This window comes from Corythoichthys intestinalis, chromosome 5 (genome assembly GCF_030265065.1).
Source record: "Corythoichthys intestinalis isolate RoL2023-P3 chromosome 5, ASM3026506v1, whole genome shotgun sequence".
Taxonomy (NCBI): Eukaryota; Metazoa; Chordata; class Actinopteri; order Syngnathiformes; family Syngnathidae; genus Corythoichthys; species Corythoichthys intestinalis.
Genome location: NC_080399.1, coordinates 44203815 through 44231779, shown reverse-complemented (window position 1 = coordinate 44231779; position 27965 = coordinate 44203815). Strand labels below are relative to the sequence as shown.

At 41.2% G+C, this 27965-nt stretch overlaps 1 protein-coding gene across 3 annotated transcripts; it reads right to left on the bottom strand.

Moving 5' to 3' along the window:
- Window positions 1-1087: 1087 nt before the first annotated feature.
- Window positions 1088-27125, bottom strand: wasla (WASP like actin nucleation promoting factor a). Of its 3 annotated transcripts, XR_009063349.1 has the most exons (12): window positions 26664-27125; window positions 18639-18773; window positions 18483-18569; window positions 17644-17740; window positions 17129-17152; window positions 7207-7390; window positions 6896-6938; window positions 6485-6638; window positions 5421-6037; window positions 5248-5356; window positions 1594-1810; window positions 1088-1518 (listed from the first exon to the last, which is right to left on the bottom strand). XR_009063349.1 is itself a non-coding variant. In XM_057837861.1 (11 exons), exons 1-11 carry the CDS (start codon window positions 26766-26768, stop codon window positions 1749-1751), a joined length of 1617 nt encoding a protein of 538 aa, XP_057693844.1. In that variant the 5' UTR covers window positions 26769-27125; the 3' UTR covers window positions 1088-1748. The 3 variants fall into 3 exon arrangements, 2 of the variants coding, with proteins under 2 accessions (XP_057693844.1, XP_057693845.1); XM_057837861.1 differs by having other exon boundaries at window positions 1088-1810; XM_057837862.1 differs by lacking the exon at window positions 17129-17152 and having other exon boundaries at window positions 1088-1810.
- Between the last annotated feature and the right edge of the window lie 840 nt (window positions 27126-27965).

Genomic DNA, 27965 nt, shown 5'->3' with positions numbered 1-27965 from the left:
GGTAGGACGCCCAGGATGCCAGGCGCTGGACGACCGAGCAGAACGACCGGGACCACTAAATGCTGTTGAGCCCGTGCTGCTCGCAAGCAGAGCCCGCAGACTCAAAAAAATTAATCTTTTTGAGACAGGCAACGATGAGGGAAAAGTTTAACCGGCTGTCGCGGCCACAATAGCGTCGTCTTTCAGTTTGTTATGTGGAATAAATTGTTACTTTGCTATCAAAAGCTCTATTTGTCTTGTTCTGTTATTTTGTAAAAGGAAAACATTATTCAGATGTTTGGGATGTAACTAAACAAAAAATATATGTGTTAAAGTCAAAGTTATGTTTGAAATGTATGCTTTCACAAAAAGCTCAATTTCTCAATTTTTTCATGAGAAATTGGAAAATTGCTCAAACTAAGCTATTTTCTAATGCTGATTTCTAAAGAATGGAAAAAGATATGAACTTACTTTTTTCTGCTGTAAGAAGAGAGTCTAATCTTTCTTTTGGTTGATTCCTTGTGTATATAGCAATAGAACATAATTTTCTGTGGGCCTATAAACCCTAACCCAGTAAAACGGTCGAGAGCGAAGGGCCTTGCTCCGGTGAAAATGGCTGGGAGTGAATGAGTTCATGGTTATATTTTGAGTTATTTTGAGGGGAAAATAAATGAACTCTATTATATAAGCTGCACACAGACTACTTTTCATTGTGTCAAAGTGTCATTTTGTCAGTGTTGTCCCATGAAAAAGATATACTTAAATATCTGCAGAAATGCGAGGGGTGTATTCACTTTTGTAATACACTGTATTTTTATCTGTCTTTCTCATTGCAGGTGTCACAGAGATAAAGACACTCATCACATTTGAGTCACTTTGTAAATGCCACTTAAATGTGCTGCTAACATGGTATTCCAGAATGGCTTGGTTACACGTCTTTGTACATTTCAAAGCAACATTAAATATAATTCATGTCACAAGCGAGTATTCTTATTGTGAATAAAACAGTAAGCTTTACTTACATGTGACCAGTAAATGACGCCAAAGAGAAGAGCTGTATCCGAGCATTTTGCATTGCAGTGGTTCAAATAAACAGGAGCTGTACCACTTGACTGTAAATATGAACATTTATTTAATCATACAATTTAGCATCTGTCCACACAGTTTGGCTGACTGGCGTAGTTAAAACCAAAACAGTTTAAAAGCTCGACTACATCTTATCACTGTCTATATTTTGGTTCACTGTTATTTGCTTTGCATAAGAGCAGGACGTCACCGTCCGCCTGGGGGATCGATCAGACGCGGGAAGGGAGATGAACGGTGCTGCAAAACGTGTTAAAGCGTAGTCGCGCCAAACCTTGGAATGGTCGAGGTGGAAATAAAATGTGATTGGACATAGACATAAAAACAAAATCCTTGTGCAAATGAACGCCTCAGTCACATTAACGACAACTATAATAATAATAATGATGAAAAACAAGGTAGCTTAACGGTAACATTTTGGTCATGGAGGGAAAATAAGATGGCTGGTTAGAGTCTCTGCAGGCAAGAAAAACATTGTGTAAGAAAAAAAAAAGACATTTACAAAAAAACGTACGAAAACCGCTGAAATACCTTCACGACGGAGGAAGTGCATTCTCAAAATGGCTGCCAAACTACAACGATGAGGCTGCAAAAAAAAAAAAAAAAGCAAACGGATCAAAATAAATACACGCAGAATTCATAAAATTGGAATCCGCTCCTGGAAGATTTTTTCTATCTTAGCGTTTTCAGTCATCCCACTCATCGTCGTCTTCAAAGTCTTCTTCCTCGTCATCGTCATCCTCGTCGTCTGAAAAGAAAAAACAATTGTTTTTTGCCCAAAAGTTTACTTTCTGAAAGATGCCCTTTTTTGTTTTAGAGCTATGAGAGTTTTTGCAGAAACATTTCGGAAGTGTCTGACCCATTTCAAAATACAAAACTTATAAATATATATGCTTTCGGAAATATGCAACCATTTTTAACTACGGTATTACACGTTAAGGAATAAGGGTGTGACAAAACATCGAAATGGTGATATATTGTGATACTTTGTATCCCAAAAGGTTATCGATATGCTCCTGTCAAGAATCGAGATATCGTTTTAAAAAGGTCTCAATGTTCAAAAAAAAAAAAAAACATCAAGTTGCTACCAAAATATTCCAACATAATAGTGTCTCAGTTAACTCTAAGGCTGCCATTGACGGTGCTCGACGCCTAATCCATTTAGATTGGGAACGTTCGTTCATTCAAAGCCAGAGCATTCACAGTCATTCGGTCCGATTTTCGGGGCATTTACTGGTCATTTGCTATCATTTTAGGGCATTTACAGGACATTTCCTGTTGAGTTTGAGTCACTGCCTATTTATTTGGGTGATTCCCAGGTCACTTCCTTTTCTGTAACTCAAAATAAACAAGAAGTGACCCATAAAATACCCTGAAATCAACAGGAAGTAACTGAAAATCAACAGGTAAATGACCTTAAATGGCCCAAAATTACCTCATTGCCTGGCATTGGCTGCCACTGACGGCTAAAGAAATTCAATCCGTTTGAAGTGGGAGGGATGGCAGCGAATGAACATTTGTTCATTCGCTGCCACCCTCCCACTTCAAATGGATTGGATGTCTACTAGTGATAAACACACAGCCGAATGATAAAAATTGTGTTTTTCTGTTTATTAGTTGCTTGTAGAATATCTTAGAATGATTTCCTGACCAATGTATCGATAGCCATTGTATCGCCATATCGTCAGATCATCGTTATCGTGAACTTTGTATCGCAAATCGTATCGTGAGGTACCAAGAGGTTCCCACTCCTATTAAGGAATGTAAGTACGGTACTTTAAGGGGAAATGTAAAAAAAAATCCCATGAATACAGTTAAACCTTAATCTAAAAGACCCGCATTTTTTCCCCCTTGATATTATGACTCCTGAGAAATTGACACTTTTTGGGGGGAATAATATAGTCTTATGGGAAATGTATGACGTGAAATCTATCTTTTCCAAAATGTACGACATGTTACTAAGAATGCAACAATACTCGATTTTATATTCAACCGTTCGATACGCCCTCTTTGATTCAATGCGCAAAAACATTTGATCCAAATGAAAAGCTCCCAAAATGTATTTTCCGAATTAATTTTTGTTGTTTCTCTTTGCCTTGCTAGCTTTGCCTTGAAAAAAAAACTCTGCCACTAGCAGCCCCCCCCCCCCCACCACCACCACCAACTGTCTGAAAGGTGGGAGGTGTGGCGCACGAGAATCATTGCTCCTGAAAAGACAGAAAAAGGAGGTGGCTTGCCGGCTTCAGTGTCGTACAGATCCATTGTTCAGCAGCATTATGGGTGAGCTGAGATGCTATCCCCACTCGTACATATTTAACAAAGACTGTCGTTACGGATACGTACAACAAAGCCCGCCAATATATTACTGCCGACTTGGCTGTTACGAACAACCTCGCTTTCACAATAGACAGCTGGACACCCCGGGACGACACTGAGAGCGATCTAACGGTTACATGATGTACAATGACTGGCAAATTAAGAGCGCCGTCCTTCAAACTCGTCCTGATTATGAAAGTCGATTGTCAAATGCTGGTGCTGTGCAGTAATGTGCAGATGTGACTTCTGTGGCCTTTGTTAACTTTTTTAATGCCCGACAACACTCATGCACACACACTAGATATCATCAAATAGCAACCTAGATATGCTATGTTAGACTCCCTCCTCCGCCCCCCCAAGTCCCATTGGCTGCGTGAGCCCAGAGTGCTCATAGGAGGCGTAGCCCATATACTACATCGATGAATTAAAAACCGCCATGAATGAATGGAAGTTAAGCAGGACAAATCAATCCATACCAGTGACTCTAGATCACAGGTGTCAAACAGATTCCAGAAAGGGCCAAGTGGGTGCATGTTTGCTTTCCAACCAATGAAGAGGACACCTTTTCACCAATCAGATCTTTTACATGTGTAATCAGTTAAACTTTGTCAGGTGCTGCTTGTTTCAGTAGGAAGTTCATTGGTTAAACTCTCTGCACGGTATCGGTTGGAACAAAATCCAGCACCCACTTGGCCCTTTCTGGAATCGGTTTGACACCTGTGCTCTAGATAATGCTGCAAATATTGTTAATTCAGTACGTAAAACAGATGGACTCGGACCACTAATAAGATGTTTTCCTCATGTGGTAAACATACCTGCTAAGAGAGCAGTAGCAATCAACTGTGTGCCCCGCCTCACTTTACAAACAATAAAGATTGTTCTCAGCACTTTTATACAAAATTTCTTCAGATCAGTAAGAAGTAAGCACATAAATATGCACTATAATGCATCTTTATATAATGGCATTTTATTTTTGCTTGTTAGCAAAAAAAAAAAAAAAAACTTGTATTTTTTGTTTTAGAGCATTAAATGTATTAAATCGAATCGAAAATCGTGTCCCTCGTATCGAAACTCGTACCGAACCGTGACTTAACTGTATTGTTGCATCCCTAATGTCTACTTACATTTTTTACACATATATTTCATTTATATACTTAAATATATTTTCTACATTTTTTGGTATCAAATTTATGAGAATTTTTTTTCAGAACTAATATCAACAACATGTCGAATTTTAAAAATTCACCTGTATTCATTGGGCCTTCATGAGCACGTAATCATGACTGTATACAGTGAATTTAGTTATGAGTTTTTCATGATACGAGCATCGTCATGAGAGAAAAGGAGTCTTATTGAGCGAGCAAATTTTCACTACACGAGAGATGGTCATGATCCAGAAAAGCGTCTCTCTTGCTTAGCATGTCTAATTGTGCGGCATCCCAAAAGGTAGCATGTGAGCTCTCCTTTTCACTTTGACTCCCCAAGTGTCTCAGTTTTCCGCTACGTGGCATAATAACATACCGCATCGACAAAACCCCCCACCTGTTGCTCATCCTCGTTGTCTCCACTGATTGAATTTTGTATCAAAGTGTATCCAAATCATTAGTGCTTACAAGTGAACATTGACCGTGTCCCCCGGCTTACTTACACCATAAATTTTGTTTTGTGCATGTTATGCTATCATTTCCTTTAATGTTATGGTGTGCATACGGCTGCCCGTTCTCTCTCTCCTCCTGTTCTGTTGGCTCGTACTTTCATTATGTTACTGGACTTCAGCTCTCATGGTAAGTGCTTGTATATAAATAAAAAAAAATTTAAGACTTTTAATTTCTTTTTCAGATTATTTAGCCTTAAAAATGGGAGCCATACCTGAAGAGTGGATGGCTTTGCTCCTCTTCTGCATGACTTCCATGAGGGCACCCACAATGCCTACTGTGGGTGCTGGCGTAAGGGGACTGGATTCCTGGTGATCTGATACCTGCAGAAAGAAACGCGTCACCGAAGTTTAGGGGTGACACGACATCGTCACGTGTGGGCTGTACCGTTTTAAGTTGGATGCCTTGGCGAATCTGGTCCAGCAGCGCTTCCCGCCCGGTGCTACTGCTGGGTGGTGGTTCTCTGTGGTTTTGCTCCACCTTCTTCAGCTGGGCACCGCCCCGGATCTGCTCAAGAAGCGCCGACTTCCCAGCGGGGAGTGGCGAGCGAGGCACATCGCCCCGCATGCCGTCTGGCTCCGGCGGAGGAGGGGGTCCCGGCGGAGGAGGTGGTGGAGGAGGAGTGGGCGGGGCGGCGGCGGCGGCTCGATTCACTGGGGACTGGTGGGCCGGCGGGGGAGGAGGAGGGGGCGGCGCTTGTGGGGAAGAGATTGATGCAGGCAAGGCAGGTGCAGGCTGAGGGTGGTGAGGATGGTGGGGGCCTCCCCTGGTGGGAGGAGGAGGCGGCGCACCCAATGTTCCCGGTCTGGTAGGCGGTGGGGGTGGGGGGGCCGAGGATGGGGCGCGGGATGGAGGCGGGGGAGGAGGGGGAGCCCCACGGCCTCCTCTGGACGGGGGAGGAGGGGGAGGCGGAGTGGAGCTGTGTGCGGGTGGAGGAGGTGGGGTGGAGCTATGAGGAGGTGGTGGAGGAGGGGGGCCACCCCGTGAGGGAGGCGGAGGAGGCGCTGCAGAGGGCAGACAGAGCATCATATCAATAACGTAAAACGGTAAACCAAAACATTTCTTTTAGGATACAGGACTACTGTGATCAACTCTCATATTATTACTTTGATGCAAATTCCATGACAGTTTGCATCAAAATGATCAACCACACACCTCTTACACATGGCACTGATGTAAACGATCTACTTTTGGACACATGGACTCGCTCCATTTCAACTGCATTTAGTACGTCTCCACTCTACTTGAGTACACGTACTGCTCTACCTCACTCTCACATCATGCAATTAACCCCGTCAAGAATATTGCCCCTCTCAAAGTCACTCATGGGCACTTGCCTTTTCACAGCCTCTTGTGTGAAGTTACTCATCATACATAACTGAGCCATCCCAATCTCAAACGTACATTCACTCTCTTTTATTGCAATTAAACTCAATCATTCAAACTCTCACCTTGCCTCCTGAGCTCGTTCTTGACGGCTTCAACTCCTCCTTTCTTCTCAATGAAGTCGTAGATGACCTTGGAGGTTTCTCTGTCCTTCAGTTGCGCCTCTGAGATTCCGCACATGTCGAATAAGTTCTTCAGCTCTGGGTCCAAGTTGTTAAGCTGAAAGGAAGACATGAAGCAAAGAAGAATGGTAAGAACGGAAACATTTACAGACAGGGAAGGAAGGATGGAATACTATGAAACAAATGAAAGCAGAATGAAACAAACTTTGATTAGCTGTTGTCATGTGATAAAAGAAATGTTTACATGTGTGCAACAACAACAGCTTATTGTTGAGTGATGTCATTGTGCAGCCACCACGACACACATACAAAGTGCTTATTGTGTTACCACGTGTGCGTGTGCATATTACTCACATCAAAACCCGTGTTTGGATCCCAGCCCACGTGACCGATGTGCCTGGAGAGGGGACAAAAGCAATCAGACTATTGTCCAGCCAAAACGCTCTACTGCAGCTACATGCTTAATAGCTATGAGCTAAATCACAGGTAGCTACATACGGTACATGCTTAGTTATTAAATATTAAGTTGCTGCAAGCCAATTCCTTAGCTATCAAGTCATTTGCTACCATTTATCATGATAGATGTCCATTTTTAAAATTGGAGGGCCTGCAGTGAATTCACTGCAGGCATACCAGTCTGATAAGAAGATGAAAGTGAAACTGACTGGAAATTGCTAGGTGTGCCGATGTCTGCCTTGGTCAGCTTTTTCTTCTTGACTTTGTTCTTTTTGTCCTTTCTGTGACTCAGCATGTTGTTGACATGGTACTGCGAGCCAACGGAGTTGATCAGACGCACGTTGTTGATCTCTGGGTTCTTGATGTCCACCGTAGCCATGTGCAGCGTAGGACCTGCAGAAGGCAATTTGGTTAGTCACAACAATACACTAAAACAACACTCAGCCAAGCAATGTGCAGCGATAAAGATGGATGCCCGTCAAAACACTTGCTTCAGCTGCTGTCATGTATGTCATCGAAAGACAAGATGCCAGGGAGGGTGTGCCGTAGACATTATTGACGTGTCAGCTCGGCCATGCATTGCGCAACTCCTTCAAGCAGTGGGCCGCCCACATCAAGAGGAGCTACAGTGCCCTCCATAATTATTGGATTTATAATAATGATGTGTTTTTTAGCTTCTAATAATTTTTTTCCTAAATAATATGGGGCCTTAATGGGGAAAAAAAAGAGAAAAATCCAACCTTCAATACAAGTGCATTTATTCAGTGGGGAAAAAAATCCCACATAAAGAAATAATTATTTGACATCAAATAATGTGTGTCACAATTATCAGCACCCATGGTGTTAATACTTTGTATAACCCCGTTTTGCCAAGAAAACAGCACCTAATTCTCTCCTATAATGTTTCACTAGATGGGAAAAGACAAAGAGGGATCTTCAGCCATTCCTCTTTGCAGAATCTCTAAATCATCCACAGACCTGGGTCCTCTCCTGTTCAGCTCACCCCACAGGTTTTCAATGGGGTTGAGGTCTGGGGACCGAGATGGCCATGGGAGGAGCTTGATTTTGTGTCTAAAGAACCATTTCTGAGTAGATTTGGCCATATGTTTAGGGTCATTGTCTTGCTGAAAGACCCAGTGACGACCCATCTTCAGCTTTCGGGCAGAGGGCAACAGATTTTGATTTAAAATGTCCTGGTATTTCAAAGCATTCATGATGCCATGCACCCTAACGAGGTTCCCAGGGCCTTTGGAAGTGAAACAGCCCCACAGCATCACTGACCTACCCCCATACTTCACAGTGGGTATGAGGTGCTGTCTACACGCCAACAAGCTGTTTGGGAGGCATGCACGGAGAAAACCTTTCCTCACTCACAATCATAAACGCAAACGTCTGGAGTTCGCCAAGCGGTATTGGGGCTTCAACTGGGACCGTGTGCTTTGGTCAGATGAGACCAAGATTGAGCTTTTTGGCAACAAACACTCTAAGTGGGTCTGGCGTGCCACAAAAGATGCGCATGCTGAAAAGCACCTCATTTTTCTCTTTTTTTCTATTAAGGTCCCATATTATTTAGAAAAAAAAAATATTAGAAGCTAAAAAACACATAATTATTATTAATCTAATAATTATGGAGGGCACTGCATTCACAAACACACGCACGCAGCGAACTAACGGTGGATTTCGGTTCAAAAAGTACGAAAGCTGTACCACATACAAAAAGGAAGGATTGTCTCAGGAGTGATTTGTTCAAAGATTCAAGGTAATTATTTTATTTTTCGTACCATGCGTGAATTTAAAACGTGAAAAAAATGGAGAAATTAGCCGCTAAAGCATTGGCATCATAGTTCGCAATATTTACGTAAAATAAATGCACGTTTTTTTGCCTTTAACCAAGAATCGAGATTGCTTTACATCCATATCTATAAAGAATTCAGGGATTTAAGCATTTATTCACAATAATTTCAACGTAAAAAGCTCTTTGTTGTGGTAAGGAGGTGCCACAGTCAACTGAAAGACGAGCCGCACATTCAACATATTTAGGTAAAATAAATGCTCTTTGCACGGTTTCTTTAGCTTTCACCCGAGAATCTAGACTGTTTTACGTCCACATCTATAAAGAATTCAGGGAATTTAAGCATTTATTCACAAGAATTTTCAACGAAAAAAGCTCTTTGTCTGTGATTCCACTCGGTCAACTTTGACGGCCACGCCAACAATGCAGGCCACCTATTTATCGGCCCCGTGCCCCGTGTCCCATCAATTACATTATGAAGTCTACGGGTGTGTTATGGGCAAAACGAGCTCTGACCTTGGTTACTCCACTAAAGCTTGACTGATTTATCATTATGTAACTTAAAACAGTGTTTTTCAACCGGTGTGCCGCAGTACACTAGTGTGGCGTGAGAGATCGTCAAGTGAGCTGAGAGAAATTATCCAAAATTGCTTTTTTTTTTTTTTTTTTTTTACTTAATGTAAGCGGGTGAATTTCACCATAATAAATAGTAAAAGCTGCCTAGGCACAAAATGTAGCGCTGTGCCTTTAAGAATCGTGCTAGTCCCATGACAATTGACAGCGCGTGAGAAGATAATGCGGAAGTGGAGAGAGAAAGGCTGCGACTACAGGTAGTTGCGATGAACAGTGAATGACGTCAGTGGCCATTAAATACACTGAGAAACTTCACTGTGACCCAAAATACAGTTTAATAAAGTGATAAGATCCAGAATGTGTTCGATGATGGCCGCTCTGTGAGATATTTGAAACAGCTGAACTAAAATATGTACAGACCGCTGAAATTTTCCTCTCATAGTTTGTTTTTCCTACAAATGAAAAAGATGCCCTGGCATTGGTTAAGAGCAGCTATTGGCCCGCTCTCACTGGTCTGGAGCAGGCAAAGAGCGATAGCTGCTAGGCATGCAAAGTGATCACGTATCATCACACAACAGAAAGTGTAGTGAGTGTCAGGAGGAAAAAAAGGCTGAGGTCAAGTGTTATAATACTGGACCGGTAAAAGGTATCGGCGCCTTCTTTGTTGGTACGCACCGATACCACCATTTCGGGCCGGATCGGCCCCCCTGCTGATACTGGTATCGGTGCATCTTTAAATTACACAGTTTCAATTGCAAAGTGACAAGATTCCCAATTACAGGCTGTGTCAATACCCTCTATCTCATTGGAAGAATTTTGAAAATTGGATGCTGCTTTTTGTATTGGGGGAAAAAATGGTCTTTTAGGGGAAGGTTTCTGCTTCTACAAAAACTTGTCAAAATACACTTTTACACTATTAGAGTAAAACAGTATACTTTGACTCATCTGCCACTCAAGAAACACCATAGTAGGGTCGAGACGTTTCAGTTAAAAAAGCCTTTTGACTAATCAAAAAACATGCATACATAGCCCACCTGACCTGTTCCGTTGCATCGACGTGCTGAGCGCTTGAGATATTATTGATAATTCACAGAAGATCACCGCGAGACATTAAATGAGTTTAGCGGTGTATAAAAAAAAAAGAACACATTGCATGCATGCCATTGTTCCCTAAATGCCCTGCCAAGTGACAAAAATTTAGTCAGCAATGCCCTTTCATTCGCTGAATGTGCGCTTTGCAAGCATAGGTTGTGTTACTACTAGGGCTGTCAAACGATTAAAATTTTTAATCGAGTTAATTACAGCTTAAAAATTAATTAATCGTAATTAATCGCAATTAATCGCAATTAATCGCAATTCAAACCATCTCTAAAATATGCCATATTTTTCTGTAAATTATTGTTGGAATGGAAAGATAAGACACACGACGGATATATACATACAACATACTGTACATAAGTACTGTATTTGTTTATTGTAACAATAAATCCACAAATACCATTATTAACATTCTTTCTGTTAAAGTGATCCACGGATAGAAAGACTTGTAGTTCTTAAAAGATAATAGTTATAGTTATATTACAGTTATTTTGTTATGTTATAGTTACACGTTATAGTAATTTTATATTAAATTTAGGGTTGTTCCGATCATGTTTTTTATGCTCCCGATCCGATCCCGATCATTTTAGTTGAGTATCTGCTGATCCAGATATTTCCCGTGCCGATTGCTTTTTTTGGCTCCCGATTCAATTCCAATCATTCCCGATAATTTTTCCCGATCATATACATTTTGGCAATGCATTAAGAAAAAAATGAATAAAACTCGGACGAATATATACATTCAACATACAGTACATAAGTACTGTATTTGTTTATTATGACAATAAATCCTCAAGATGGCATTTACATTATTAACATTCTTTCTGTGAGCGGGATCCACGGATAGAAAGACTTGGGACTTTGTGTATTGTGACTAAATACTGCCATCTAGTGTATTTGTTGAGCTTTCAGTAAACTATACTGCAGCATGCCCCAAGGCATGATGGGAAAGTGGAACCATGATGGGAAGTAAAACCATGACTGTGAGTCGTGCTAACAATAGATATATCATCTCTGCTTTGTGAAATAATTAAAGGTTTTAAGACAAATATCTATTGCCACCTTGCATTCCCATATTGCCTCACATAACAATTCTAATCATTTGGAGAAAGTTTGTAAAATTGTAGTCATATGAGGGACTGTTTAGCGGGCTATCAAAATTCACTCTAGTCATTTAGCCTTTTAACTATCTTTAAGCCATCTAGCCTTATATCTCTCTATGTGGGTAAAATAGCATTACAACAGATTGAGTGCAACAATGAGTGAAAGGGGCGTGCAGCTCAAATATTAATAGCTTTACATATCATAACGTGACACATATATCTAATAATGAATTACAGCCATCATCGAGATATTTTTGGATTACCCCTACGTTAAGCCTAGACTAAAGACTCTGGATGAGTGTAACATATTATGTCTGTAACGTTAAATACAATTACAAACGATTTAATTAAAATATATATATATTTTAAAAAAGGCATGGCCGATATTTTTTTGCCGATTCCGATACTTTGAAAATGACGTGATCGGACCCAATCGACCGGGAGGCCGATCGATCGGGACATCTCTAATTAAAACCCCTCTTCATGTTTTTGTTTTAATAAAATTTGTAAAATTTTCAATCAAAAGTAGAGTTAATATAATAAGAATAAAAATAACAGTAATAAAAATAGAGTGACCAAAGTCTAAGTTTTACATGTATTTTGCATAGCTATTTTGATATGGAATGACAGTTCATTTTGCATTGTTGTTTAACTGTGTGTCAGAATAGGGCCTCATTAGACTGAAGTGCTTTTCTTTTTGTGAACATTTTTTTTTTTTTTTTTTGGAGAGATAGGAATATTATTTTTGTTGTGCTTTCACTAAACGATACTTATGTTTGTTGTGAAGGAGAAGCTTATGCCAATAAACGGCGCGGTCCAAAGAACGCCTGTGTCCACTCGCTTTTACTGTATAACATTTATCTGTACATATCTTGCCCAAAATACAACAAGAGACAATTAATTGCCACTAAAAGAAAGAAAACTTACCGAAATATGTGTGGAGCACAAATTGCAATTTGCATTGCATTGTGAATACAGCATAAACATCTCACAACTACTAATTCTCCCACGTTTAGAAGAAATAACATGAGTATGGAACGGCGCTGCCCCCAAGCGGCCGGTGGCATTCTCTTCACTCTTAATGTCCATAAACGGCCTCATTGTAATCTGTTTGAGGCAATGTGCGAACGGGTCATTTAGTGCATGCGTTAATTGCGTCAAATATTTTAACGTGATTAATTTAAAAAATTAATTAACGCCCGTTAACGCGATAATTTTGACAGCCCTAGTTACTACACACACTGATTATAATGGTTGCGAATTCTGACGTTTACTGGAGAATGAGATCCATAATGCATGCGTATAACTTGCTTTTATGATCTGAAATTCTGAGGGGATCACTAATTGACAAGTCAATTTACCGTGGTGTTCTAATCTGTGTCCCCTGTAGGGGTGTGACAAAATATCGAAATTGTGATATATCGTGATACTTTGTATCCCAAAAGGTTATCGATAAGCTCCTGCCAAGAATCGAGATATCGTTTTAAAAAGGTGTCAATGTTTACAAAAATAAATAAAAGGAACCAAAAAGTTGCTACCAAAATCTTCCACCATAATAGTGTCTCAGGTAACTCTAAGGCTGCCATTGACGGTGCTCGACGCCCAATCCATTTAGACAGAAAACGTTCATTCATTCGAAATAGGGCTGCAGTTATCGAATATTTTAGTAGTCGATTAATCAATGAACTATTTAGTTCGAATAATCGAGTAATCAGATAAACATAAAAAATTAAAATACCCGAGCTGAGCCTCACACGGTATATAAAAAAACGATCTATGTACAACAAAAGAACAACTGGCAAGCATACATGGCAAAAGTCCGCTAGCTTAAATGGTATAAAATGCTCACACTTTTCTACAATGCTCTTAACAAAGGGCTCAGACACAAATTCCCACAAAAAGCTGCTAAATATACCTTTAAACTAAACTTGGAATGCATTAAAAAAAATCATTAGCTCAAACAAACGCTTATGTTGGTCTTAACAGGGAGCAGATAGATTCAGCCATGTGAAATGAGGTAGACTAGAGGGCTGTGTATCCACCCAAATCAATTAATGTAAACACTTTCAAAACCAACCATTACAACGCCACTTTAATTAAATGAATACTTGAAGCAGCAAAACTTAATTTGAATCTTTTTTTCTAATCAAATACTCGAGTTAATCGATTAATCGTTGCAGCACTAATTCGAAACCGGAGCATTCGCAGTCATTCGGTCAGATTTTCGGGGCATTTACAGGTCACTTGCTGTTCATTTACAGGTCATTTCCTGTTAGTGGGAGTCACTGCCTATTCAATTGGGTGATTGGCTGCCACTGACGGCCATAGACGTTCAATCCGTTTGAAGTGGGAGGGATGGCAGCGAATGTGGCAGCGAATGAATTCATTCATTCGCTGCCACCCTCACACTTCAAACGGATTGGACGTCTACTAGTGATAAACTCATTCCAATTCACAGCGGAAGCTTGTTTTTCTGTTTATTAGTTGTTTGTCGAACATCCTAGAATGATTTCCTGACCAATGTATCAATAATCGTTGTATCGCCATATGGTCAGATCATCGTTATCGTGAGCTCTGTACCGCAAATCCAATCGTATCGTGAGGTAACACGAGGTTCCCACTGCTGGTCCCTTCCTTGCTGTAAAAACTCAATTTAAAAAGCACAAATGGAAAATTATTTGGGAGAACATCTAGTCAGACTTTGATTTTTACTTTGATTTTGTGGACTGCTTGAAGTTGTGCGGTGGTGCTCGTGGAGGGATTTGGATCGGGATTATCTGATGTGGATTAAGGATGCTTTTGCACTTTATAGAGATTATGAGGAATTGGAGGAGTGAAGACATTTAAAGCGATGCTCGGAAAAAAAATCTTGATACAATTCAAAGGGCCCAAGTAGAACTCTACAATTAATAATAATAAAATTGCTGATGCGGTCATTAATAAATCAGACAAAATATTCCATCAAAAAGTAGCAAAAAGTGGCAGCATTATGACTGAATTTTCAACAAACCATGGAATGAGCACCTCCTAACTTCTCCAAACTACTCCTAAAAATTGTAATTATAAAGACTTGGGTATAAAGACCTTTTCTACTGCTTCTTTGATTTTCTACTGCAAAGAAGCACCATCCTCAAAAAAGTGAGCAGAGGGTGGCTGAAAACGCGGCTAAATTGAATAGAATTTAAGTCACCTCTAAACCAGACAATTGTAGGAATGCATTTTATGAAGCTAAAACCTTAGTCAAAAAGTATCGGTAACAGCACCCGATACGGCTATTTTTGGAGTATAGTACAGTATCGGTTTTGGTCACGAGATTGGATCGGATCAAGAAGTCGTGTATTTTTAGTACTATTGTGCTTTACAGCTGCTGTAAACCAAACAACTAGGCAAATATGGCCGATGAGCGAGACTACTGCTCTTTAGAAATTAATGATAGTAACAAAGCATCGCGTAATAATCTTAAGGAGGTACCATCAGAGCTCATTTTAACATTTTTTTTTTTTTTGCATTATTTTTATTGGTCTATCGGCGAAACATCTTGAAAAAAAAAATCGGATCTGAAGTTAAAAAAAAAAAAAAAATCAGCCTCGGGACATGCCGAAGCCAAACCCAAGACTTTCACACTAGACTCAAAACAAACCTTTGCTTCATGTCACTCATATTAGTTTTAAACGCAGGAGTTGTATACAGGACATCCCAAATACAATTTCGCTTCATTTATGCCACATTGATATTCTCATTCCATCTTAGTTCTCTGACATAGGTGCCTTGGCTGGCTCCTTGGAAACATTCTCCCCCCTACATATTCTTCTCCACTTTCAGGCACCCATCCTTTGAACGTCAACAATAAACTGACTGGTGAAAAGCCAGTGTGAGCAAATTATCCCTGGCTGTTTTTACACAGCTAATGTGAATGCACCCTTATCATTTAACCTGAAAACCATAAAAATAACCTAACATTGTACTATTACCCTAAATATTCTGCTTAACTGGACCCCTAAACCCGAACTCTACCTAATGACCAAAATTTTAATCGCATCCGAAATTTTTCCTCATATAACAGGGTGTCACAACGTCTTCACAGAAAAGGACATTCAGAGCCTCTTGTGTAAAGTTACTCATCATACTTCATACGTACTGTATGTCCCGAATAAAAATATTTCTAGCAGAAGCCACGTTCGCATCTTTGGTAATGCTCACTTTGAAATCCCATGCTAGAAACGGAATAACTTCCTAGTTGTGTTTTAGAATTTGCATTTTTTCTTTTTGAATTTGCCGTTGTGTTTTTGAATTTACCGTTTGGTTTTTTGATTTGCCGTTGTATTTTTTAATTTGCCGTTTTGTTTTTTGCATTTCAGGGCCACCGTACTCACCAGAGACAAAATCACTTAATGTGTGGTTTGTTTGTCAACAACTGTTGTTTACACTCGCCATTCACATGACAGCACAGTGGTGGCTTCGAGATTTACAGATTAGCTGCACTAAAATAAGGTTAGCAGGTTAGCATTTGCACCGCATGCAGCACAGATGGACTGATTTCATGCAATGCGGATTAACCTGCACGACACGCCGCACTGTGTCACCCGGTCACCCAGTAACCATATATAACTCATGAGGTTGTGCAGCAAGGAATTGCTAATGTGTTTGTCCCTTTAGGTCAGGGGTGCTCACTATCTTACCGCACAAACTACTTTTCGAACCCCAACCCAAAACTACCTACCTATATAATAAATAAATACTTTTTAGACCACACTATAAGTATTGAATATGGATACAAATCTATTGTTTTCCATATATACACAAAAATATACAGCATTTTGGCACGCTGACCTCTTATGGCAAACAAGTCTGTTGTGTGTTATCGTGATATGAAAAGTTGGGAGCGCCTATGTTTATGACATTTTCGGTAAAAAAACGTAATTCAGACAAGTTTGGATGAGCTGCATGTGTTGTGACTCATTCCAAAAAACAAGATCTGACTTGGTATTATGATGTCAGTCAAAGCCAGCTATACGTGTATGCAATACAACGATATTCAGACTTCTGCCCTTTTTCTTTCCCAAGAACCATGATGCGATCGACTGACACCATCTTTGGGATTTACCAGTCGCTCACAACTGATGTATTGGGCGTTGGTGCTTTAAGTCCACCGTACCGCTCGTTGGTTTGATACCCGCTTAGGATTACCAGTGTTTCATAACTGATGGAGCAGCGGGCCTTCTTTTTTTGGAGTGTCAAGAAGATCACAAATATCGTTTCAAAAAACTTATCGTTGATAAGTACAAATTGTACTATGATAAACCTTCTGAAGCAGAAGCTGTACTGCAGGAAAACAGTTTTCTAGGTGATTTTCTAGGTGACTCTAGCCTAGGTGAATTTTTCAATACTCCTACAATGTGAATTTATGTGTCATGGCCAAGAAAATATATTATAAAACACTACAAGTGTTGAAATGCTGACGGCGTCACGTCAAAATGATAAACAAAACAAAATAGTTCACCCTATAAAAAGTCAAGATTTCTCAAGCATTAAAGTGAGAATTGGCTGCACAAAAGTTTAACGTACCATTTTTAGACACACCGTTTTTCTCTGCAAAACAAAAAAAATGATCACAATTACTAGTGGAGCAAGGTGGTCATGAAAAAAGAAGACAAAAATAAGACAAAGGAGAAGATCATAGAGATGAAGATAATGTAGATTTAAAGAAGGAAAATAACAGAAAGTAATAAGAGAAAAACAAGATGGAGGAGAAGAGAAAAAAGACAAGGAAAATAACAATAGGGAGAAAAGGACAGAAAAAGAGCAAAAGAAAAACAGGTAACAAAAAGGAGATGGAAAAAATTAGCACAAGGAAAAGATGAGGGGGAAGAGGACAGAGGAGAGTAAATAATTAAGGTGAGGTGTTTAGTCCAGACGAGTGCTCAGAAGTTTAAATGCGGCAAGATGGCCACTGCGAGCATGGATTTAGTGACGCAAGACAAGAACAAGAAGTGACTACAGTATCAAGAAGTGGTGATCAAAAGCAGCACTAGAAGAGAGCAAGTGAGTATTCGGACCCAATGTGGCATGGGAATACTTGCCGGTCTTGCGTTGTCTGCGGCTGAGCAACTCATTGACGCACACTCGGAAGCGTTTGGCTTCTTCCTCGCTGGCAAAGTTCAAACCGATCTGGTTGGTCTGAGGGAGGAAAAAAAAACAAAAACAAACATTTTGAAATCTTCAGATTTTTGGTCTATTCCAATTTGTTTTATTCTTGTGTACGTCCTCATTTGTGTTCTGGATGTTACTGTTGGTTACTGTTACGGTTGAAAAACCAGACAATTCCTCTAAAAAGTCTTATAATAGTCACATGATTTAAATAATTAGCATCTGAAATATCGATATTTGTTCCAGTTGTATAAAAACTATCGTATGTTACATCAATTTTGCTTCACTAAGACGATAGTGGATCCCATATTTTACACCGTTCGTCAGTTGAAGCAGATTTATTTTGAAGTGTTGCGAATTTTCGTTAGTGCCGAATGGTGTCTTTCACTGTATATTAGCATTAGGCTAACAGGTTATTAGGAACAATGGTTATTTTGTCATTTAATGCACAGTACAATTAAATTTCATTGTTATGTTTAGTTTTACAGTTTACCTTAGTATTACAGTTTACCGAAACTAGTATGTAAAAAAAAAAAAAAAAAAAATGCAAAAACATTTTCAAAATGATATATTAATTGAATTATTGAAATTTGTGTTTTTTATATTGATGGTGCATATTTTTACCATTCATTATTTCTACTTCCAAACATTTTAATTTCTCCAGTATAGTTCAAACATTTTCCCCCTCTTTATTTTTAGAACGAGGCAGTTTTTTCCCCACCATCAGTATTATTAACCTATTTATGTTAATCATAAGGAGTCATATACTCACGTCCCCCACAAAGGAGATGAAGTAGGATCTGGCGCAACTGATGGAAAAGTTGTGGTAGAGCTCCTGCTCAAACATGGTCTTCCCCTCCTGAAACATAAATGCAGACACAGCTCGTCAGCAGATATTTCTTCATCAGGAAAGACCAGCGTGTCTCACCTTGACGTCAAAGACACGTATGAAGTAGGACCTCTGCGGGTTGTCTTTGACTAGGCACGCCACTCCGCAGCATTTCTTCAGCCAGCCGCACGTTCGGTCAGCGGCATAGACCTGAACCACCGCAGAACACAAAGTCTACAAAAATATGCACAAACAGAATATAGACAGGTTAAACATCATGTAGACTGTTAGACTGTGTGCATCTTGACATGCAGTATACGCACTAAACAGTGCTTGCTTCCAAAACTGGTGTGGTTGGATTTTCGACTTTCAGATATAAGGTAAAGATGAGAAACACCAGCACATCGGAAGTCAGAAACAGCATACTTAAAGTGAGTGTGTTGTACAAGTATGGGATTACCAGAATATCTGTAGCAGTACGTCGTAAGCAGGGCTGCACGACTACGCCCAAAATGATAATCATGTTTGACCATTATCGTAATCACGATTATGAATTAAACTTATGTTAGAAAAAAAACTCAGTAATTTTACTTTGATACTTTTCATCAAACTAAACTTATTGTGGGGGTGTCTGGAATGTAACCCGCACATCACACAACAAAAACCATGCAACAAGGGTCGGATTCTTTTTTTTTTTTATTAAACCAGTCCTGTTCAGCTGTTTGACACAGCGAATGGAAGTCTAAGTGTCTGGTTGGTCTGAACAGTTTTAATGTTTCACATTGAGAGTATGACTTACTCCCATTGTGATCATTCAACATATCTCGTTTACTATGACAAAGCAGCGAACGGGAAGGGGTATTGGGGGAACAGAAGAAAAGAAACAAGAGAAGAAAGAACAGAAACACAAACAACAAGAAGAAATACATTGAACGCCTACACTAACTATTAATATGTTGGTGCTATCATCAACTAGATGTATTTCCGGTTGACACCATGTGGGGGGCCTGTTGACCAGGGAAACAAGGGGATGGGGTTGGGGAAGTCTATAAGCTAAGTGATTGGGAGGGGGAGAGTGTTCACACCACCACCAGTCCCGGCACCGGGACCCCAGACCCGAGTGTGCCCAATCACATCCAGCCGTAGGCGAGCCCTAACAAACACGCGACAGTCACGCAGATGACCGGAGACACCGCGCAGGCGCCAACCCAAGGCCACGGCCCCCACCCAGCCAGCCCTTGGGGGGTGATTGGGGCAGCGCCGCCCATCCCTCCTCCCGCAGCCCAGCAAAGGAGACCCCCCCCCCCCCGGGATCCAGGGTGATCCCCCGGCCCACCCGCGCTCCCATCAACCAGCCCTCAGGGATGGGAAGAGGGATGATGCACCACCAAACCCACGCCCGCCCCCATCCCCGTCCGCCTACCCGGCCCACGAGCTACAGCCCCCCAACCGGCACAACACACCACGGGATCCCCAGTGGCCCACCAAGCCCAGGGCAAGGCAGGGTCCCCCACCGGAGCAGGCGACAACCAGCAGATATACCGGCGTCCAGCAAGCGACCCGCAGAGGAGCGCAGGGCGGGTACCCAGGCAGAGAAGAAAGGGGAAGGCGGAAGCAGGAGAATGCCGAGGAGCCGCCGCAGGGCGACGCGAGACCGGAGCCCCAACCCGCTCCTGCAATCAGGTTTTTGAAGACATTTTTGATAAATTCTGAATGACAATATTTAAATGATTCCCCATTTCCTCCTGGTGATAATCTCAAAACTCCTGGTAATAATGTCAAAATATTTGCTTTTTTGCAGCCATGGATGGGATGAATAGTGATTTATGCTGCATTCACTTTTGCCTCGCATAGGAGCGACTCCGCACTGTACTTATACTGTACTTGCAATAGCTAGCCAGCAAAAGCTCGTTGCTAACGACCAGGTTCAGATTGGGACAACAGACCAGCGAGGATGGCATCTGTAACGTAGATGCAGGCATCGTTTTATTCATGAATAATATGTACTGGCCTTTTTGGTAGCATTTAGTGCCCTGAAAGCCATAATGGCGACACACAAAACACACAAATAGTCACATATTAATTCTTTGATGAAATACTGTACTTCTGTTCCTCACTGTATATGATAGTGTTACAGTGATCATACATATTGAAAATATGCATTTATTATTATATTACTCGCTCCTGCAATCAGGTTTTTGAACAGGACATTTTTGATAAGTTCTGAATGACAATATTTAAATGATTCCCAATTTCTTCCTGCTGATAATGTCAAAACTCCTGGTGATAATGTCAAAACTTTTTGCCTTTTTGCAGCCATGGATGGGATGAGAAGTGATTTATACTGCATTCACTTTTGCCTCGCATAGGAGCGACTCAGCACTGTACTTACAGTGCCTTGCAAAAGTATTCGGCCCCCTTGAATCTTGCAACCTTTCGCCATATTTCAGGCTTCAAACATAAAGATATGAAATGTAATTTTTTTGTCAAGAATCAACAACAAGTGGGACACAATCGTGAAGTGGAACAACATTTATTGGATAATTTAAACTTTTTTAACAAATAAAAAACTGAAAAGTGGGGCGTGCAATATTATTCGGCCACTTTACTTTCAGTGCAGCAAACTCACTCCAGAAGTTCAGTGAGGATCTCTGAATGATCCAATGTTGTCCTAAATGACCGATGATGATAAATAGAATCCACCTGTGTGTAATCAAGTCTCCGTATAAATGCACCTGCTCTGTGATAGTCTCAGGGTTCTGTTTAAAGTGCAGAGAGCATTATGAAAACCAAGGAACACACCAGGCAGGTCCGAGATACTGTTGTGGAGAAGTTTAAAGCCGGATTTGGATACAAAAAGATTTCCCAAGCTTTAAACATCTCAAGGAGCACTGTGCAAGCCATCATATTGAAATGGAAGGAGCATCAGACAACTGCAAATCTACCAAGACCCGGCCGTCCTTCCAAACTTTCTTCTCAAACAAGGAGAAAACTGATCAGAGATGCAGCCAAGAGGCCCATGATCACTCTGGATGAACTGCAGAGATCTACAGCTGAGGTGGGAGAGTCTGTCCATAGGACAACAATCAGTCGTACACTGCACAAATCTGGCCTTTATGGAAGAGTGGCAAGAAGAAAGCCATTTCTCAAAGATATCCATAAAAAGTCTCGTTTAAAGTTTGCCACAAGCCACCTGGGAGACACACCAAACATGTGGAAGAAGGTGCTCTGGTCAGATGAAACCAAAATTTAACTTTTTTGGCCACAATGCAAAACGATATGTTTGGCGTAAAAGCAACACAGCTCATCACCCTGAACACACCATCCCCACTGTCAAACATGGTGGTGGCAGCATCATGGTTTGGGCCTGCTTTTCTTCAGCAGGGACAGGGAAGATGGTTAAAATTGACGGGAAGATGGATGCAGCCAAATACAGGAACATTCTGGAAGAAAACCTGTTGGTATCTGCACAAGACCTGAGACTGGGACGGAGATTTATCTTCCAACAGGACAATGATCCAAAACAAAGCCAAATCTACAATGAAATGGTTCAAAAATAAACGTATCCAGGTGTTAGAATGGCCAAGTCAAAGTCCAGACCTGAATACAATCGAGAATCTGTGGAAAGAGCTGAAGACTGCTGTTCACAAACACTCTCCATCCAACCTCACTGAGCTCGAGCTGTTTTGCAAGGAAGAATGGGCAAGAATGTCAGTCTCTCGATGTGCAAAACTGATAGAAACATACCCCAAGTGACTTGCAGCTGTAATTGGAGCAAAAGGTGGCGCTACAAAGTATTAACGCAAGGGGGCCGAATAATATTGCACGCCCCACTTTTCAGTTTTTTATTTGTTAAAAAAGTTTAAATTATCCAATAAATGTTGTTCCACTTCACGATTGTGTCCCACTTGTTGTTGATTCTTGACAAAAAATTAAAATTTTATATCTTTATGTTTGAAGCCTGAAATGTGGCGAAAGGTTGCAAGGTTCAAGGGGGCCGAATACTTTTGCAAGGCACTGTATACTGTACTTGCAATAGCTAGCCAGCAAAAGCTTGTTGCTAACGATCAGGTTCAGATTGGGACAACAGACCAGCGAGGATGGCATATGTAACGTAGATGCAGGCATAATTTTATTCATGAATAATATGTACTGGCCTGTTTGGTAGCATTTAGTGGCCTGAAAGCCATAATGGCGACACACAAAACACACAAATAGCCACATATGAATTATTTGATGAAACTGCACTCAAAATTAAATCCTTTAAAATACTAAACTAATATACAAATTTAACTAGTTAATTTGATAGAGTAACATAGCAAAAGGCCAGCAATTAATCCGCTCTGGTGGAGGATTACAAGGTTCACAGGGGGTTTAATTCCAATGGTCACAATGATTGGGGGTGTGGGGGGTGGCTTCTCGACTGGGTGGTGACCACTTCCTTGATGACAGCCAATACAATAATGTCCGCTTTTTACTGTCACAGTTTTATTGCCAAGCTGGTTTGGTATTGTGCATGTTTCCATTTCTAATACTTTGACTACGTTTGTATAAACAGCACTGATGCAGGTGTTCTTGAAGTGGTACTTTAAATAAAGTTGACTTTTTTTTAAATAATAGGGAGAAAAAAAATCAGGGATTTGTGACTGAGCTCTGACCAAAACCCAACCTCCCGTCTTTCAAAATGAAGTGTTAAGAGTTTGAAGAGCTTGCAGTACCCAACTTTGGCCTTTGGGTCTGGCGCTTCTGGTTTCAGGAGGGCACAATTGGGAGCAAATGACTCCCAACAACACTACTGTGCCACAATCATTAAGTGATAATCTACTTTAATAAACAAAAATGATAATGAGTGGACGGGGGCTACCTGAATTTCCAGGATCTCTCGGAAACTTTACACAGTCGGCGTGTTCGGGTTCCCGTCCGAGGACTGACGTAAAGAATGCATAACGGGCAAATACTCCAAATATGGGTTTCACGAATGGCGAGAGGAAAACAGTGCAGCTGTTATGGTGGCGCCCTGACCGGTAAAAAGCGACTTTCAAATGGGAGCAGGCGAATGCAATGGGTGACATCACCAGCGCTATGCCCAGTTATTCTTTACAGTGCAGTTCAGTTCACTTTACTTGATGTCCCTCATAGGGTAAATTGTTTACAGTCAATGGCTCTGACAGACCTCTGTGTCAAATAGCTTAAAACAGTGAACAATTAAAAGTTGTTATATTATTTGTTATGTTATTTTGTGGCATTTTAAACCCTTTGATGTCAATTTGTCAGATTTGCAAGACAATTTGTGTAGAACATGCTCGTAATGTCTTTTTGTTGTAAGTCTTTTTTTTTTTGCTTGCCTCTGCATATTGCCAGATTTTCTTTAATATCTGACTGACTGGATCCAATTTGGTTATTAAATGGTTACATTTAAACTTTCGCATGGTCATTGGCAAATAAGTGTATAGGAAGAAAAAAACTAAGCTGGTACTTGCGTAATATGGCGAACTGGTCTTACAACTTATCTTATTCATGAAACATTGGGGGAAAAAAATTGAAATTCCTTACCAAGTCACCTTTAAACAAATATTTACAACTGTGTCCTTTAGTAGATCCAAATAGAAATTCCACAACTAAGATCATAACACTTTAATATGATGTCAAATTCACCTAAATGTACTGGAAGGGTTGCAAAAATTTCCCCATAAATCTATCAGGGATATTGTAATATTCTCTGAGGTTAAAATTTCTGTATGTAACGATGTCCCCAAAAATGTGTGTGACGATCGAAAAGCTTCTTTATGTTAATTATTCAAGACCAATTAAAGACAATGTGGTGTCTGTCACTGGTGATGGGATATCGATATTTTCTAGGAAAGCTGTAGAAGTGAGCATTTAAGTGTAAACACTGACAGAGATTGCACTTCTGCACTTTGATATGTATTAGTGTCCTAACTTTTGTGAGAAATGCTTAACCTGATCAGTGTTTTAAAATCAACGAGCATGATCAATTATTAATAACACGGTGATTATATTTAGTATGTCAGTTCTCCATATCAAAGCAGTAACACTGGCTAGTGATCAATACCTGAGAAGGAGATCTCTGATCTCTAAAGCTTGGCGACAACCATTTTAGACTTCCAAATGTGACTTTTTTTGTGGATTTGGAGAAGGCTTATGACCGTGTCCCCAGGGGCACCCTGTGGGGGGGTACTCCGGGAGTATGGGGGCCATCCAGTCCCTCTACCACAGGAGTATGAGTCTGGTCCGTGTGGCCGGCAATAAGTCGGACCTGTTCTGCCCTTTGTCACTGGTTCTGTTTGTGACTTTCATGGACAGAATTTCTAGGTAGGGGTGTGACAAAATATCGAAATGGTGATATATCGTGATACATTGTATCCCAAAGGTTATCGATATGCGCCTGCCAAGAATCGGGATATCGTTTTAAAAACGTGTCAATGTTAAAAAAAAAAAAAAAAAAAAAAAAAAAAAAAAAAAAAAAAAGGAACCAATAAGTTGCTACCAAAATCTTCCACCATAATAGTGTCTCAGTTAACTCTAAGGCTACCATTGACGGTGTTCGTTCATTCGACAGCAGCGCATTCGCAGTCATTCTGTCCGATTTTCGGGGCATTTACAGGTCACTTGCTTTTTATTTACAGGTCATTTCGTGTGGAATTTGAGTCACTGCCTATTCATATTTGGGTGATTCCCAGATCACTTCTTGTTCTGTAACTCAAAATAAACAGGAAGTGACCCATAAAATACCCCCAAATTAACAGGAAGCAACTAAAAATCAACAGGTAAATGACCTCAAAGGACCCAAATTTACCTCATTGCATGGCATTGGCTGCCATTGACGGCCATAGGGGTAGGGATCCCTCCCACTTCAAACGGATTGAACGTCTAGTAATGATAAACTCGTTCCAATTCACAGCATAAGCTTGTTTTTCTGTGTTTGTAGAATATTCTAGAATGATTTCCTGACCAATGTATCGATAATCGTTGTATCGCCGTATCGTCAGATCATCGTTATCGTGAGCTTTGTATCGCAAATCGTATCGTATCGTGAGGTAACAAGAGGTTCCCACTCCTATTTCTAGGTGCAGCCGGGTGGTGGAGGGGGTCGAGTTTGGTGGTGGGAGGATCTCATCTCTGCTTTTTGCAGATGATGTGGTACTTCTGGCTCCATTACACAGCAACCTCCAGCTCTTGCTGAAACAGTTCGCAGCCGAGTGTGAAGCGGCTGGGATAAGAATCAGCACCTCCAAGTCTGAGGCCATCGTTCTCAGCCGGAAAAGGGTGGATCGGTCGCTCCAGGTCAGGGGTGAGTTCCTGCCCCAGGTGGAGGAGTTTAAGTATCTCGATATCTTGTTCATGAGTGAGGGGAGGTAGGAGCGTGAGATTGACACGCGAATTGGGGCGGCGTCCACAGTGTTGCGGGCGCTTAACCAGTCTGTCGTGGTGAAGAGGGAGCTGAGCCAGAAGGCGAAGCTCTCTATTTCCAGGTCAATCTACGTTCCTACCCTCACCTACGGCCATGAACTTTGGGTAATGACCGAAACAACAATATCGCGGATACAAGCGGCTGAAATGGGTTTCCTTGGCAGCTCAGCCTTGGAGATAGGGTGAGGAGTTCGGTCATCCGGGAGGGACTCTGAGTAGAGCCGCTACTCCTCCATGTCGAGAGGGGCCAGTTGAGGTGGTTTGGACATCTTGTTAGGATGCCCCCAGGACGCCTCCCTCGGGAGGTGTTTCAGGCATGTCCAACTGGGAGGAGACCCCGGGGCCGATCCAGGACACGCTGGAGGGATTATATCTCTCGGCTGGCCTGGAAACACCTTGGGATTCTCGCAGATGAGCTGGTGGAAGTGGCTGGGGAGAGGGCTGTCTGGGCCTCTTTGCTGAGGCTGCTGCCCCCGCGACCCGGATTCAGATAAGCGGGAGACGACGACAAATGTGACTTTCTAATTAGAAAATGACGAATACGTGGGGCTGCAGTTTATCCCAAAGTTAGAGATAGATTAAAGACGTGATTGATTAAAAATAAAAAGAAGTGCTCGACTGATACAGCACATTTTAAAGGAACATCACTTGAGTGCACTAAGCGTGATGCGGCACAGGTGCACCAATACTCACCGCACATTTCCTCCCCAGGTATCCAAACAGACAGTCGTTCTCCTGCGGGGTCAGCAGAAGAGAGCCCACGTTGGCGACCCGGCGGGGTAGCGGATGGCTGTTCATGTCCTCGTTAGTTCTCAAACTCCCTCAAAAGGACGCAGGGGTCGTCCAAAGAGACGCTTAAAAATAAATAAATAATACTGACGAAATTTACACGACGTCCATGCAGGCTGCGGGCGATGTGGCCTCCATCAGCCGGATCATCTCTGCCGATTTGCAGGCAGGCTTGGCTGGCCAAGGATCAGGCCTGTCTCCGTAGGCACCACCTGCTCCACAAATCGGCAGTATTCCTCCCTTTGTTGACAAGAAGGTCAAATAAGCACCCCTAGGTTGCGTCTTTAAGAGGGGAAACGCGAGGGTTTCATCTTTAAAAGTAGAGCAGCCGCAGCGGCGATACAGTCATCCAACATGGCAACTACATGGAGGGTACCACTCTGCAAATGAGCAGAGGGGAGTGCACCAAGTTGCAAATAATGTTCCCCGTGGTTTAAAAGCACAGAACGAAAAGAAATAACAGGCATATCCTCATAATTCATGAATTTAAATGAAACTTGGAAAAAAAGAGCCTCATGGTGGTAAAACGTGCTTTATTTGAGTCTTTCTTGAAAATAATTTTGGCAAAAATGGTTTGGTCTGAGGAATGCAGCGCTCTCTGCGGAGTCAAGTGAGGGGCGGAGCGTCGTAATGACATCACACGTACGGGCCAGATGGCGGACCCTTCGATGCAAATAATAAAGTTCCAGACGTCCTAAAATATTAATCGTAATGTCCCAACCACTTATCGAATTTGAAATATATAACCTACAGTTTAATAAGGATAAAAATGTCTAATATTTTCATCAGAAAGAGTATTGTAGAGTAAAACATGATCAAAAATGAAGAACATGGCAAAACATACAACTTAACGGTGTTCTGATACTGAAACACTCGTAATCGTCCGTTGACTTTGTCTATGGAAATCATTGTTCATCAGTGATAAAACTATGAGCTAAACCACACTAACTTCATGCAAAATGGACTTTTCTTATTCGTCACCGTCCTGACATATTTGCCCTTACGTCACATTTAGCAACGAGCTAATAAAGACGAGAGAAGGGAGGGGGAGGGCTTGCCTCGTGGTTACCATGACGACGTGTAAACGTAGTGTTGCATAGTGCTCACTGAAACCACTTTTGCTTGACGGCACAGTTGGACGACGCAGTAAAGGCAGAATAGCTGTTAATGAAATAAAATAAAATAAAATAAAATAAAATAAAATAA

What these genes read in the sequence shown, in the direction of transcription:
- wasla (XM_057837861.1), bottom strand. Translation starts at nt 26,768, where the DNA reads ATGAACAGCCATCCGCTACCCCGCCGGGTCGCCAACGTGGGCTCTCTT. An exon ending in ACCTGGGGAGGAAATGTGCG is followed by an intron (nt 18,774 to 26,663) that starts GTGAGTATTGGT and finishes ATATTTTTGTAG; the next exon opens with ACTTTGTGTTCTGCGGTGGT. An exon ending in AAACGGTGTGTCTAAAAATG is followed by an intron (nt 7,391 to 17,128) that starts GTACGTTAAACT and finishes TGCCTTCTGCAG; the next exon opens with GTCCTACGCTGCACATGGCT.